This window comes from Camarhynchus parvulus, chromosome 1 (genome assembly GCF_901933205.1).
Source record: "Camarhynchus parvulus chromosome 1, STF_HiC, whole genome shotgun sequence".
Taxonomy (NCBI): domain Eukaryota; kingdom Metazoa; phylum Chordata; class Aves; order Passeriformes; family Thraupidae; genus Camarhynchus; species Camarhynchus parvulus.
In genome coordinates, this window is record NC_044571.1 from 79,480,279 (window position 1) to 79,497,226 (window position 16,948).

The 16,948-nt window shown below is 38.6% G+C and overlaps 1 protein-coding gene across 11 annotated transcripts in view; it reads right to left on the reverse strand.

Moving 5' to 3' along the window:
• Positions 1-16,948, reverse strand: part of FAT3 (FAT atypical cadherin 3) — a 399,343-nt gene that overhangs the window by 85,585 nt on the left and 296,810 nt on the right. For all 11 annotated transcript variants that reach the window (XM_030955753.1, XM_030955764.1, XM_030955773.1 and 8 more), the window contains 3 exons: positions 11,534-11,673; positions 1,820-2,095; positions 85-295 (listed from right to left, as the gene is read on the reverse strand). In XM_030955753.1, the coding sequence (XP_030811613.1) occupies positions 85-295; positions 1,820-2,095; positions 11,534-11,673 (627 nt within the window). The remainder of the gene's footprint in view (positions 1-84; positions 296-1,819; positions 2,096-11,533; positions 11,674-16,948) is intronic.

Sequence of the window (16,948 nt, forward strand, 5' to 3'; positions counted from 1 at the left end):
TGTGTATCAAGACAGATGACCATTACACCACTGTTCTGTGTCTGGCATGATCCATGATACTTCATTTTTGGCCTCGGTCCTAACCTGCTTCAATAGTATAGATAAGCTCTGCATTTTCTCCTTTGTCTTTGTCCAGAGCTGTGACCTGCAACACTGCTGATCCAACTGCTGCTGACTCAAACACCGAGGCCTCATACAATGGGCTGGTGAAGTAGGGACTGTGGTCATTGGAGTCTTCCACATTTATGATGACTCTGGCCAAGTTTCTTCTGTAAGGGAATTCTTGATCTCGGACCTATAGAACAAGTGCATAGCACACAATTTGACAGTCATCTAGTAAAACTTCACAAATGTTACTCATCTGAGTGTGAATACTACTTTCAGTTAAATTTAATACAAAGTAGTAAAAAAATCCATTTGTCCCAAAAGAACAGTCTGAAATACATTCACACACGGGATGACAGATACTAATATCAAAGAAACAGGAAAGAAGTTAGCGACTTTTTTCGCTTGTGAGAAAATGCATTGCAACTAACCCATCATGACGTGAATTTTTGAAGAGGCAACCACATTAGATCTTAAATATGGGCTGAGGTTTGCAAGAATTTCCTTTTTTATTAATACTTACTGAATGGTCATGCCTTTATCTTGACATTGCCTTCTGTACAGCATATAGGCATGTCTGTCGAGTGCTTGTAGCTGCCAATGGACTACTTAGTGATTATATACATAGATGATAATATCAACAGTAAACAGAGAAGAATCACTTTATGAAGTGCTGGTAACTGTCAACAGAGGCGTAAGTTACCACACCTGTCTCAATCCCATCCAAAATACCTCAGCACTGCTTCACTGATAATCCTGCCACCACTGTCTCCTGAAAATTTCAGTTCTTAAACAGAGGAAAAGACCTATTGTGTCAGGTGGAGATCAAAGCCGAGCACCAGAGAAATACCACTCGTGGCCATGTGTTTCTGTGATTCAGTTTATAGCTATTTCTCAGTCTGCTTGCCAAAGGACTTGCAACATTTTACTCTGTGAGCAGAGACCACACTCAGCTGCCCCTTGCTGCATCTCACAGCAGCTTTTTGCTTCCTAGGGTGCCCTGCTAAAGGTGCCCCTGTACCTAACACACCATGAGTAGTTCCTTAGAAGGCCTTGGCTGCAGAAGTCTTAAGTAGTTAAAGAAAATAGTGGACTCCAACGTTTAAACTAACACAATTTTTTGGGTTTTTTTTTGTTTGCTTGTTTTTTAAAAAAAATATGTCTGTGATATACAATCTCCACTTGAAAACAGACAGATTTATGTTCTGTAGTCTAGACACACCAAGCAAAAATTGGTAATTAACTTTTTTCTGCATACCCAAAGATTTGGAAATGCAGATAACGGAAAGTTATTTTGTATATCAACAGTTTATGTACTGACATAAGTCTATAAAAGTAAGCTATAAATGAGGCTTGTATTCACAAAGGCTGTAGCATTCTCCATGGCAAGAAAGCAGTTATCTCCCAGTGAATAACTTCTCAAATAACTTTCAGACTCACTTCAGAAACTCTGAAAATTACCTTGAGGGAGAGGACCAGATGCCAAGAGATTAAATAATTACCTGCTTGCTCTCCCTTGAGATAGAGAATCATATCACATTCCATACAATGGATTCACAATACAGTTTCCCAAAAAGCCAAAATAAAAACTGTGAAATAAATACACAGCAGGGCAGGCAAGATTAAATTAGGGACTACTTATTGCACCGAGTCCTTCACTCAAGAGAAGCCTACTCCATGCATGTCCCTGAAGTAGCCACAACTGCATTCATACCATGACATTAAGGATGTGCTTATCTTGAGCTTCGTGGTCTAATCTCTCAGCCGTATAGAGAACCCCGGTGTTGGGATCAATTCTGAATTTCCTCATGCTGACTGTGTCGATGCTGCTGTGAATAGTGTAGCTCAGCTTGTGCTTTTCATCTCTGTCTATAGCTTCAATTTGCAGAATTTCAGTATCAGGGAGGATGTCCTCTGAAATGGTGACATCGTAACTTGGCTGAGAGAATTCTGGGCCATTATCATTGTTATCCAACACCTTGATAAGAACCTACAGTTAATAAAAAAAAAAAAATTTGAAGTTATTTAAGTCCAGTCAGACTACTGAATAAGCACCTAGAGAAATGCAATTTACTTGGAATGGCTGAAGATATTATGCTGCTGCATGGTGGGACTGGGAAACATTATTTAATATTAAATTATTATTTTTCAGATCAAAAGAAACAGAAAGGATTTGACTTTGGAAGTAAAATGTTCCTAACTGTAAGACCTACTCAAAGCCCGATGAAGAAGCCCATATTTTCAGTATCTGTAGATTGGAAAGTATTTCTACAATGGCCACAAGGAAAGCTTTTGTCCTTCCTTGTAACTGCCTTAGTTACAAGAGACTTCTAGAACTATTATGTAATTTCCTTTCCCCTTCACTACTATTAAAGCTATAAAAGAATCTTTTCATGTTGCTTAAATCTGCTTTTTATACAATCAATATTCAGCTGAATCCTGTCTTTTCTGCCCAGTATATTGCATTGGGGCTTACTGGCAACATCAAATTGTGACAGCAGTGGAGATTTCAAGTTGCCTCAGATTGCTCTTACACCACTTGAGGTGGGCACAGGAAACACAACCTCACTACCATACCAGCACACCCCACACAGATCAATGCATACCACCAAGGACAGCTCATCTCAGGGCACTGGTCACACAGAAGGATTATTTTCTTTGTTACATCCTTGCTCTTCCTTTGCCAGTGATGTCTGTCTTTATTGCCAACTAATTCACTTCCCCCTCCAACACCTATTTGTCTCCTTTTTGTTGCGGTTTATGAATGGTAGAACACTAAAAATGTGAATGAATGCTGTGCTCTTTGTCTCAAATCTGTCCTTAAAACTTCTGAATTGATCCTTAAAGAAACTTGGAGAGTGGGAGAGCAGGCCAGGGTGCTGCTCTTGCTGCCTATTACACCCATTTCAATATATCACAAGCTGACTCTGATAAATAATAGGAATCACTATTTTCCAAGCTTTGTCTTTTAAATTTACATTATGCATGTCGCTCTGACGACATTTTGTGGGTTTTGCCATTGGAGAAGTCACTCCCTGGGGAAAATGTGCTTTCCAGAGTTGGTATGCCATAGATTGCTGTGGGTAGTGTGGCAGCAAAACCCTTGACAAACTGTGTAATACTGAAAGCTGAAATCTGAAGAGTTGACTCTTTTTCAGTGCTAGAAACAAAAAGTATTTTTTCCAGAATATGCCTGTGAGAGCACAACCTAATTTTACAGCAAGTAAAACAGAACAATCTTTTTATTCAAAGGCTTTGAAATAAGAAATGGTCCAATTAATGACTTGGGAAAGGCAACACACAGGACTCTTTGGTCGGACTAGGAGACCTGACCCATCACTCATTATATTTTCTTTGTTGCTTTGTTACTTGGCTCTCTTTTAAGAAAGTACTTTACTGTTTTGCTTGATCCAGCCCTGTTCACCCATGCTTTCTTAACAGAAGAAAAATACAGCTATACTCTGACTGCAACATTGCACAAACAGATGTTGGCCTCAGAGAGAAATGAAACTTTAGATTTCCATGATATGTGGGAGGGTTTGCAGAATACATTACCAGACAGAACATGAGCAGTTGTAAGAAGCAGTTGTAATGAACTAGCCTGGGAACTGTTCAAAAGAAAAGACAGCTGAAATAAAATGCTCTGTAAGTTAAATGGCATAAGACTTGCATTCCATACAATTTCATTTTCACCAGATAATGGCACGCCAGAGTGAAGCAGGGTGAAGCCTATATTAAGTTATGCTTCAGTCTTGGACAGATAGCAATAAAATTGGGGAGAAATACACATTGCTAGGCCTATAGTAATGAGGAAGAGTTACTTAGCTTTTTATACTTTTATTGTTGCTGTAATGTATCAAACATGTTTCTGATCTGACTGAGGAAAAAAACCCACCCAAATCTATGTTTTAAAAATTGTGAAGAAACCAGTTGTAACATATGAAAGAAAGCCTGAGGAGAAGATTAAAGTCTTAAACTCTAATCTAATGAGACACAGAGCCAGTGCTGAACCACTTTTTTAGGGTAAGCAAGAGGAGTTGGGGATTATCAATATTTGATACAGAAATTTTCTTGAGTATTTTTGATGTTCTCAGTCCTTGACAGGTACCACTATAACACGACTGATAATTAACACAGATAATTTATTTTGTTTTTCATTTGTGACCAAAAACTTTGTCAGGTACCATTTTAGACAGTCCAACAGAGAAGTAAAAACTTTTCAAATGGATTGAAAACACCAAGAGTGCTTGACTCTGCAGATGTTAGTACAGCACAGGCTAACATGAACCAGGAAGCTTCCATATGAGGGACAGGCTTGTATCTGTGAATTTATTTTTAAAATTGGTGTGTGCAAGCTGAAGCTGTTCTAGAAGGTGAAAAAAATAAATGTACAGAAACACACCAATGCATCTTAAAAGTATTGCTACAGAAGTGACATGCTATTTTGTTTGCATGGTATATAATCATCCCAGAGCAGTGATTCACTTCCTATAATATCTAAGGCATTTTGGGATCACCGGCAAACTGAGAAAGCAGAAGAGGGCATAAAGGTTTATCCATCCCAAGGCTTCCACTATGACTGTCCAAGCCATGGCTCCATGATTTTTGCCTTTACTAGACTGCACAAACTGAACAGGGTGGGACTGGATCAGCATCAGAGACCAAGGGTAATCCATGAGACCGTGGAAATTACAGCATGGATTCTCAGAGCAGCATTTCTTCCCACTGAAAAAGGTGTAAGCTATTGCCCTCACACATATATGGACATAATAATGCTTGGGGAGTGCAAGGCATGGAGGGAGAAAAGATAAAAAAATTGAGGCCCTCATTCACTGTCATCAAACTTACAGGGAGCTGTGCACTTAAAATTGCTTTGATCATTGCCAGAAAATCTCTAATTTTTCTTTCTTTTTCTTTTCTCTCTTTCACTTCACATCTACTGTAAGACTGATCAAGTGCCTGTTTAAGTGGCAGGCATCTTCCTCCCTAGAGATGCCAGTATTTTAATGATTTGTCAAGTGATCCACATTGAAATACACATTATTTATTACATACTTTGCACTTCAACAGCCTCTTCCATCTGGAGATGGAAGGCGATGGGTTAGAAATGCTAATGAATAAAAAAGTCATTATTGATTCACAATTTCTTCTATTTAAGCAGTTAAGAGTATTTCTAATTTTTCTCAGCTGTCCCTCAAAATCCCCGAGAGTCAAATGTAATTTTAACATTTCTCTCCTTTAATAGAGAGGGTTGTATTTTCCTTGCAACAAAAGAAAGTTAAGTTATATATGGGAATACTGATTATACAGAGCTCTGTTAAACCTATAAATGGAATTCTTTAATGTTCTTAAAAATTGAGCTATCTTGGGAGTTACTTTAAACAAAACCAGGTAAAAGAAAATGGAGTTTTAGTCCCATTTAGAATAGCTATTAGTCCCTTAGTTCTTCCAACATTTCTGAAGAGTAAGTGACTATCGTCCCCGTATTTTGTCCAGGAAAACAATGCCCTGCAACAAGGTTGCCAAAATCCCAGGTAAAATGCACTGGTAAAGCTGGGGAAGGTGTTTTCAGTTTATTTTTGAGCCACACCCCTTTTATTAGGTCACCTTAAAATGCCATTCTTCCTATGCAGATTTGCTACTCCAGCAGGATAACTTCTAGTAAGATGTTACTTAAAAAGAAAGCAAGGAAAATGTGACACTGACATGAACACCAGGCTCACAGAAAACCTGATCCTACAAACATACATGAAGCTGAGTAAACTGAGTGCCACCAGATTGTTAATATGAGGGAAGTTTCTCAAATTCATTTCATGGCTGCCAACCTCAGGCATAAAATCTTGGTACTATTGGCAAATTTCCCATTGACTTCAAAAGAGTCAGCAAAAGGGTCCTTGAAGTCTTATGCTTTAGGCAGCTGGTAGTACATCTTTCACCTCAAATCAAGAGTTACACTACTGAAGTGACTCAAAGACTCCCAATGCCTGTGTAATTTAATATTTTCTACATATTTATTCCCAAATGGAAGATATGGCAAGAATGAGTTGTGTGGCATAAATATCCTTTATTACCGCGTAGGTGCCCGGGGTGTTAAGCTGTGACAATACCCATTGTGCACAATCAAAGCAAGGCTTTAAAAGTTTCCCAACACATCTCCAAAAGGTGACGAATGGAAATGTTTACTATTTGTTGGCTGCAAAGCAGGGATTCCTCTTTGCTGACAACTGCTCAAGATTGCTGACTGAACTACTTTTCTTTGACAAACATTAGCTGCAAGTCTTTTTTTCCATGCTCATAAAGCCAACATGCAGCAAACCAGTCTCTGCCTGGCTCTCCTTGAAAGCCCATATCTTTTCCAGTGCATTGTGGGCTTCAGAAAGGCAGGCTTGCCTCTTTCTGTGGCCATTGTGTGGAGCCTAATTTATAGTCTGAACAAGCTCTTCACTATAAAAGATTTGCTCCTCCCTGCTCACTTCCTATTTCCCACAGTTAAAACAAGTTTCAAATAAAGGAATCACAGCCCTCCAAGTTTACAAATTAGGCAAAGTAACACTCAGAGCATTAGCAAAGACTTTGTACTCAAAATGTTAAGTGAAAGGCCTAGAGAAATACAATCAAATCAAAGCAGGACAAAATCTAATGCAGGAAATGTCTCCAAAGCTGTTTTTAATGCTGCCCATAACAAATACCTTTGGTTTAGGCATAGACATATTTGACTGAAAGCTGGGTAAATGCCAGCAACTGCTTTACAGACATTTGAAGCTGGAAGAATTTGCTTGGCTAATTGCTTGGTCTGGGCACCGTGTTGTAGTACAACCTATTAAGTGCCTGAATTATTTAAACTCAGGTTACACTTCTGTACAGGTTTTGAAACCTATTTCAATTTAATACTGCTTTCAGCAATGATACCACATAGCTTTATTTTCTACTTCCTGACAAGTTTTTCTTTCCTCCAAACTCCAACTTTAACATAAAAATTCAGTTTCTCTACCAACATCAGTGTCTAGTTATTTATACTTTACTGTGTTCTTTGTGTTATGTTAAAATTGAAAGAAAATTATTCGCTTTACAGGCAAGGCAGTGCTGAGATTACTGGATGTAAAAAAAAAATAAAAATCAAGGAGTGGTTACAGTTTGGAGTAAATGTTCAACAGAGCGAAAGTGAAAAATCTAATTGAATCCCTATGTCTCTTTTTCTGCCCTAGAAGAATCCACAGCCCAGAACTGCTTCTGGTAGGCTCTAATGTCTTATCTACGTTTTGGCCATGGTCCTCTAAGAAGAGCATTTCACCATTCATTTAAGAGAATCACCCTCACTCAGGGTGACTGATCAGCTTCTCTTAAGAAAATGTTGCAAAGAGAAGGTGATCTCTGAAAGGTGAGACAGAAACTCAGAGTTAAAAGTCAATCCTCAGCACAAGAATAAATTAAATTTTAAAACCTTCTTCAAGGAGAGACAGAAAGGGGCAATGAGCAGTAACTTCTGTCTGTTCTTCCAGTCTGGCCGGCTTCAGCAGAGGGTATTGTAAGCAAACATCTCTGGATCTGCAAAAACTTTTCAGGGGGACGTGCATGTTACCCTCTGAGAGCCCACTCTACTGGGAAATAGGAGGTTTTGCAGTAAGTGAAACTGAAGTGCTTTTTGCCTCCCAGCTTGGAGGCAACAGCTTTCATGTTCTAACACATCTTTTCTATAGCAGTTACAATGATGAGAAAGAAGAAGAAGGCAGGAAAATGAGGAGTAAAATAATCTTTTTCACATAGTAACATCACTCCAGAGGCTGTTCTTACAAAAATATAATTATCTGCTAGGACAACATTCTCAATAAAAGTGAAACATTATAATAACTTAAATAATAGTTCAATGATTCCTCCCTGCCCCCGTACTCTGCTTCTGTGGGTATTTTCACAAAGCTCAAGAGTATGCACTACAAATAAGTAAATAAATGTGATTCTATTCCTCTGTTGCGCCTGTGTGTATAAGATCTGAGTTGTTCAGTAAAAAAAGGGATTCCGGATAAACCTGACTCATGACCAGGAGAATTTCTCATGTTTCAGAGTCAAAATTGTGGCAGAAGTAGGCATTTAGATGCCATTAAAATGATTCCTTGTCGGGAGAGAACTCTCTCTGCTCAACCAAGGGCACCAAACTCTTTTGCAGGCCAAAGGGAGGCGATGGCCATGGCAGGGAGCAGTCACTGCACAGAGCCACTGATCCAGCTTTCTCCAGCACACGGGATACAGAAGCCCCAGTCCCTCTGCAAGGCCAGCAGCTTGCCTGGCAGCTGCAGGAGTTGTGTTTCGTGGGAATTTGGAGCAAATGTATTCCTTGAGCCTCTAATAAATGACTGTGTGGCCTCAAGCAATGATGGATAAAAGAAAGGGAAAAAGCAAAAGCTTTCCCTGGCTAAGTCATGAGACTTAGCCATTCCAGAAGTTAATCACCGTGACTGAAGTTTTATACCTACACTTCAAATATATAAATCAAACAAGCCAAAATTTCTTTGTATTTTTCCTTCTCCATCCCTTCCCATCCCAACTGCTGGATGGTTCGGGCTTACATGGATGGGCAGCATGGCGAGTGGCAGTGGCTCAACAAGTCCTGGCACTTTGGTTCTCACTTTGCAGACTGTATTTCTTTTGGAAACCTTGATCATGCCCAAAACAAGTAGGCTTTTGGTTACACAGAAAGTTTATAACTTTTTTTTTTAGTACTTCTTATGTTCTTTTTGCCTCTTTTCGCAACAGTGAACCATTATTAAGACAGATGTAACTTTTAAATCAAAATTATTTCCTTCCTCTCATGGCACAATAATGAACCATGTGCACAGTAAGGCATGAAGGAAGTGAACAGTTCATTGGAGTTTAAGGCATGCAGGAACATTGCTGAAGAAACTTCACCAAGTCCATGCCAGGGATCACGTTACCCAAACAAAAATCTTCGGCATTTTTATGCTGTATTTTACCACCTCCAACTGTATAATAGACAAAAGGCCAAGAAGAGATAAAGGAAAACAGCTGGGGTGGAATAAAAAGCAAGAGTTTTCCATTGCACATGGTGATCATCAGCTGTTTCATAATAAACCATCATACTTTGAGGGGGACTTTAAATTATTTTATTGTTATTCAAAATTGCTTTCTACCCGCTTCATCTTCTACCATAACTTCCTGCAGCTACAGTCAAAAATGCAGGTGGAACTGTGTACATAGAACAAAATAGTTAAAATGTTGTTTTGTCAAAACTCGGAATAAGGCCACTGAGAGCTATCAATAAATGATCTATTCTATGACATTTTTAAATTAAACCGATCAGTATTATATTTTTTTATTATTTTTCTAAAAGAAAATTAAGATGAGGAAGGTAACCAAAGGTTCCAAAGTACAGCCAAAAATAAAGCAGGAAAGCTTTGCAAAATGGAGTGATAAATATGAAGGCCATAATTCTGTCAGTTTTGAGATAACAATCACTTTTAAAATCTCTGTTGTGAAGACCAAAAGAAACACATGCTTGGATGCCCTGGCCGCCATTAAAAATTAAACAGTATCCACACAGAGAGAAGGTGGGGGAGGGAAGGGTCTGTACACACCAGTGATTATTAATGCTATACTCTTGCAATCTGAAGCTATCTTACATTCCTAAATGGGTCACATCACTGTTAAAAAGAATGCTCAGGCTTCTTTTAGAATGCAACAGCTTTACTGAAATATGTTTTTACCATATGTTTTAATTAAAAATGTAGGGGTTTCATCCAACTAGGTTTTGAGGACTGTTATATAGGTCAATTTATTAAATCAAAAGCAGCAGAAACAATAAACACAATATCCATGAAAAGAGAAATTACTTTAATCCAGCATGTTTGAAATTCCCTAAGCTTTTTTAATATTTTTTTGGCTGAAATGTTTGCAAGAAAGAAAAAAGGTCACATTAGGCATTCAACACCATCTAACATGTGGACTAAGAGTGTAGCCAAGATTAAAAAACAGCGTAACAAAGAAAAAAACTACTCAAGAGTTGAAGAAAATGCCTAATGGAAAGGGAACATAAAGAGGTCAGTCATTCTCCTTTCCTTGTCTACCGGAAGACTGGGAGGTGATTTGAGTATTGTAAGTGCCTTCCTGGGGAGAAAATAGTTTTTTTTAAAGAGTTCCTTAATTGAGCAGAGAAAGGCATAACGGGGAACATGGGCCAGATAAAATCAAGCTTAAAGTTAAGGGATGTTTTTAGCAGAGATGCAATTAATTCTAGAACTGACAGGGAAAACATTGGATTTCCTACCACCTAACTTACTATCAACTGATGTTTTCTTACCAAGGGTGGATTATTGGGAGAAAACATCAGACATTTTAGGGCTGGGGTATAAACAGGACATATAAACATGAACTCAGATTGAGAAAGCACTCAATGATTTAACAATTTCTTAGGAAAGCTGGTGTTGTGGCTCACTGAATACAGATTTACATCCAAAGCATTTGAGCAAAAAGGCAAGGTACAACAGAAGCATCTGCATGTGCATGCATATATGTAAACATAAAAAATGTTCAGGCTTTCCTTCTGAATTATAAAGAAGGAAATAACATAACCAACCATTTTTTTCATTTACACTTGGGGAGTAACTCAGATGTAGAATTTCAGGCCCTAAGTAATCCACAGCCCACAACTCTACCTCATATCAAAGGATTTTACTGCTTGAAGTCTTCCTGGTGTCTCCTGGACCTCAGAGTCCCTGTCCTTGTGCCATGACCCAATTCCAGACTGACTCCCACTGAACAGATAGCTAGGCTCTGCGTCAGGGTGTCTCCTACAAGGATGTGTCAGAGGCAGCATTGCTCCAGCCCATCACGTTTATCTGACCCAACTTTAAAGGCAAGGAGCCTGATAAGCAAGCCTGGTTTTAAAAAGTTCAGCGGGGCTGCTTCGCAGAAGACATTGTAACCACAGGCAGTGACACTAAAGGAGGGATTCTTTGAATTTTAAGTTTTGCCTCTGAACAATTTCTTTTCTGAACAATTGATCTTGTGTCCCACATTTGGGTCTTCGGAGGATGAGAGGTATAAACTCCATTTAACACAATCAATAGCAATATTCCCTGACACCATGGAAGCACTATTGTATTGAGGACCATTATGGGGAGACGCAATTGTCAAAATCTAGGCTTTGCTGCCTGTGATAGGAACTCCCTCAGCTGGAGGAAGGCAAATTACTTTCATGTGAGCAGGAAGAGAACAAAAGGAGAAATAACACTTTGAAACATTCAATAGCTGATTCTTTACAGCCAGATGGAAAGGCTCTGAAAAATATCCCCTCCATTAGTTATTGGTGGTCTCAAAGGATGAGGTTTCACCTGAATGGAAAAATTAATAACTTTTATAGCATATACATTCCAGCAACAAATGAATAACTTGCCAAGAAAGGAATGTGATATTCTACCTGAGTTGTGGCAATGTTTGTTCCATCGGTGACCTCCACAGTCATGTTATACATTGATCTCTGCTCTGCATCCAAGGGCTTTGCAATGACAATCGTGCCCACTCCCTTATAGGCGTCGAAAGAACTATCGTAATTCCCTCCTAATTGTTGCACAAAAACACAATCAGATTAGCCATTCCTTGAAAACTTCCATTGCAAGTATTCTTAAAAGTGGGCGTGTCTGTTTACTGCCATCCATCTTAATGGCCTCTCTTAGCACACAGTACATCTAGTGATACTTCTTTGCTCATAAGTCATTTATATTTCAAAGCACAGTTTGTATATTGAAAAGCAGATATCATTAGAATGCATTGCCAAAAAGAAAGAATAAAAATCTAGCAGTACATTTAAGTAAACTATAGATGAATCTATAAAAACAATCAGATGGCTATAAGCCCCTAAGATGTGTGCCCTTGTGTTTTAAATAACAAACAAGAATAATTATCTTTTTGTATAAAAGTAATTTCAAGAGGGTTTTATTCTACAAATTTTATTTTCAGGAAATTCTCACTGGTACTTCTGGGTGCAAATACCATCATCTGAGTTTTTAAAAATTACAATTATAATCAATTTAAAAAATGCAAATAGAGATTTGTTATGTTAATACCAAGGACAATGATAATTATTGGCAGCAAAGGTCAAATACTTCCAGTGTTTTAAGAATTATTCAAATAGATCTGACAGGATACACAACCTAAATTCTTTCCAGTACAAGAAAACCTCTCACAAAGCACTGTTCTAATACCAACATCCCCTTTTCCTGTCACACACTGAATGCTGTAACAGTGGGAAAACCCTCCTGAGTACCGAGTGAAAGAAAGAAAAGAAAAAAAAAACTATTAGCAAGTAAAATAAGGCTATAAATAATATAACCTCAAAAATAATTTCAGATTGAAGGGTTAGAAGATTTGTCAGCCACAGCTACAGTTTATAAATTTGAACCACTCATTATTTTCAAAAGCACAGCACACACTCCCTGCTGATAAGCTGTTTTCTTGCTTACTCATCTATGAAGTGTAATTTAGTATTAGTTGAGTCTGAAATTTTTGGAGGCTAGGGACAGGGAGAGGTGGGACACAACACTGCTGACAGACAAACTCTTAAGCTATATTCATAACACAGCAATTCAACGCCAACCCTGCTCCACAGAGACAAAAAGCCTTTCAAACCCCACTGGTTATGAGACTTGTGTAACAGTGGCTGAAAGCTCTTGAGATGAGGTCCACAGGTAGAAAAATATCCATCCTATTGACTTAGCTCTGGAGAAATACACATAAAGAGAGATATATGTGAATGGCTGCTAGTGTCACAAAATGGGTCTCAAAATTTTAGGGCTGGGGACTGAGTAGAGAAGAGAAGAGTCTTCCATGCTCTCCCATCTGCATGGTTTCCTGAACAGGAACTGGCATTATTCTCAGAAGCAGTCATGCATTTACTGACAGAAGAATGTTTTGGCATTTGAAGAAGCTGAAGATTAGGAGGTAACACAGCAAAATCACAGCCCCTGAATTCTTTAATGTGAAGGAAGTCTCACTTCTACCTCTAGCACAGGCTATTGCAAAGAAAGAGGAAGGTGGAAGAAGAACTGCTCTGTCCATTTTTGCCTTGAAAGAGATTCAGAGATGGATAGAAGAAAATGGGACGAAAAATAATAATGCAGGTGACTGCTGCAGAGGAAAGGCAGCATTGGTGAACTTCTGGCCGCTGAAGTGATCCAAATGTAGTAATTTCAGATGTGCCATCAGATTTCCATGTGTTGAACAGATGTATGTACACATATACAGATCTAAGCCTAATAGATGAAGTTGTGGTTTTCCAGGAAAACATTGCCACTGGACCTGTTGTCATTTAAGGCAGATAGAAACATTGCTTACTCCTTGCCCTCATTCTGCAAGCTGTCCTTGATATTTAAGCAATAGCAAGGTATTTGGACATTGGTGCTTTCTTTTTTTTTTAAAGTTAGTCTGGAAGAAAAAGTTTCTTTCTCCCAATTAATGTTTTAAATTGATTTACTTGAGAAAAATTGCACCATGAAAACCTCCTTTGAAGAAAAGAGCTTGAGATTCATGCAAGGAAATCTCAGCTGAAATGAAACTAGCCTTGGGACAGTAGGCACTTCACAAAGAGAATGTTTCATACTGATAACTATGAAAACAAAGTGCAAGTCTATACTTTGAGATGCTTAATAACCATCTTAATGAGCAATCAAAAATTATATGCTATCAACTGGCACACACTTCCAAAAAAACCTGCCTTTAAAGCTTCCAAGAAGTAACATGGAAGGATTAGCAATAAATGTTTTAAGTGACCTTCTGCTGGCTCAGAGCTGGGTTTTCAGGGCACCACATAAGCTGTTGCAAATAGACCAACTTCTTCAAGCCACTTCCATTAAGTGAAGCATACTCTTCCCCTAAAAGAAGAACTGAATCCATCATGTGAATTTTTTATCCATTATTCACATCTTCCAAAACGGTCTAGTGACAAACAAATTAATCTTGGTTGCCAGCCACCCCAGCCTGTAACTAACCAGGCAATGCAGTTCACTTTACATTGAATCGTTTTCTATTAAGCAAGGCAGAAATTGCATCAAACAGAGGCAGAGATGGATCAGAGAACATCCTGCTGTGAGATTTGTGAATATTATCTATTTTGGAGTGAGACCCTGAATTATTAATGATTCAGTCTTCTACATTTTAACAGACCATGGTCACATGAAGAATCATGCAGATGGATGAACTTCTGGGAATACTGCCTGAGATATTGGGTCCTGCCTCTCATCTGCAGTACCAGAGGCAGTCTGCAAATGGTTTGTGCTGCTCCTTGGCCTCTGTGTACACTCCAAACAGGACCTCATATGATAAATGCTTCTGAAACTGCACTAAACACGGATGAATTAATGAATTACATAAAAATGCTATAAAAGTTAAACATTTAGGGTCTTACAGATGTGTTAAGTCTACACAAGGCCTACTATGAAGTTAAGTCTATGCAAGGCCTATTAGAAGCATCTGCCACAATCATCTCTGAAAGACGGGTGCTGAGTTGCAGAAAGAGAGAGGTATCATTCTCATGTAAAAACAAACAGGAGCCTTCTCTTTAAAACTCTTGCAGCTGGGAACTCCACATGAAACCACTTCCATCCAAAGGTGCCCATGGAGAGGTTGGAGGTTGAGGCCCTAGGAGGTGACAGCTGACAAGGTGCTGGCTTCTGGGGTGTTGGAGGCTGTTTCCAAAAGCTTGACGTTTTGTCTGTACCAATCTTTTGGAAGGGAGCTTGTCTGCAGTGCCATAAGCTCCCACAGCATCAGTTGTAACAATTTTACTATTGTCCATTTAATAGTTTCTTTGATCACAATCTTCAGATGAAAGAGGGCTAAGGATGATGGCATCTTGTTCAGCTGCTCAGTTTTATTAATGTGAATTTTCATTACTTATTCCACTTCCCAGCATTTGGCACATGCTTTCCTTTTTACTTTCTACTAAACCCTGCTTTCAGATACAAGATACGTAGAAGCTGTCTTTGCTAATGTGCTTGCAATTGCATTAGGAAAGAAATATTTCAAATTAAGATAATACATTGTGAGTTCCTCAGGCACTTTGGGAAAATCAGTGACAAAGAAAGCAAGATGATTGCACTGACAATGTGGCTAGACAGGTTGTCCTGAGAAAGCATTTTAATACTGAATAACCCCAGAGACATGTGGATTAGCTGTTGTCTCTGGTATCATTTCAGGCTAAAACGTAATGCTGATACATCTTCAATAGAGTTTAAAGACTCCCCTTAAAATAATCTGATTAGACTGAAGCACTTTGAATAAGATTTCATGAAAAGTCCATGTCTACTTTAAATGCTGTCTTTGGATGAGAAGACTTATCATGTTGGAATGGTAAAAATTCATCCAGAAAAATATTCATCCACTTTTTCTCTCCAATTGATTGTTAAGATTCCCAAAATCACCTAGCAGATTGCTATGTCTACACTTCAGACACCTAAAGTTAAGTGAGACGATTTCCACCCTTACATTCTTGAGGTTTATCTTAATGCTTTTGCAAAAGCCCTGGAAGCATTACATTTTTAGAACTAGCAATTTTAATGTCATCTAATAGTGTGTTATAGTTTATATATGATTTTCCAATTCCAGCTGCTTTTGGTACAGCTGTAGAAACAGCCCCTGGTAGAAAAGATCTTATTAACTGGCCCTCACTACAACTCTCTAGAAGAGTCTTTATTTTCAGTTTAACAGATGGTATAGTACAGTTAAGTAAGAGATCTCAGGAAATTGAACTGACACACCTCTGAGCCAACAGACTCTAAGTTGTGTACTTGGTATAGAGTTGGTTACATTTTCTGTCTGAACCTGGACTTTTACCTTTGTTCTTAGCTTATTTGTTGGCTTCAGACTCATATGAACAATTTTTCTTCTGCCAAAAGTCCCATATACTTTGGAAAGAACTGATTCTCCTTCTTATAAAAAAGATACCTGAAAAGCCCCAAACCACTGAACTTTGTGAGGCTAACAAGAGAGGTGCAATGGAAAGGCCAAGGAAAACTTCAAAAATCAAAAAGGATTTCTGGGGGTTGGCTGAAGAATTTGCCTAAGGCAAGACACAATCCAGATCTTGCATTCCCACAGGATATGGACTCTGCAACTGTCCCTTTCTAATTTCAGCGTTGGGTTTTTTAATTTTCAAGCATATTCTTCTTATATTGCATTTTGCTGCAAGCAGGTAATTTTTTTCGTAGGGCACTTCCTAGATGTGGTTCCTTTTTGGTACGATGTGTAGCCTCCCCATGTTCCTATCAGTTGCTGATACACATTTTAGGATGATCATGCTGCTGGGAAAAATCATTTTCTCCTCTGAGAAGAAAATGTCAGCAAAGCTGGAGGATCTGTAGGCAAACAAGTCCCATATGAGGACCTTTTTACATATTTTCCAGTGGGACGATCAAAGAGGCTGGGATTGAATACCACCTCAGAAATATCTGATGACTGCCGAGAATCAGACTTGTTCAGTCTTAGATGCAAAGATGGATCACACTGAGCTCTAGAGGACATCCTGAATTCAAACATTGCTAAAACCTAGCAGGAGTCTTCCTTCATTGGCAGGTAGCAAACGGCATACAATATTTTATGTTCAAACTTAATAGAGCCGTGATATACGGCTATCCTCACACAAGTCTCATTTGGCCCACCATGCCATTATGGACAAATGGAAAAAAGAAATAGAGGAAATTATCTGATTTAGAGAACAGTCCTCTAAACCACATTTTCTCACTGCAGAGAAGATTCTTACTTGTCTGTCCCAAAAAAGCTGACAGCAGTGAGCAGTGATGATAAACTGGGCCAATTGCTACAACTGTCACATTGCTCAAGG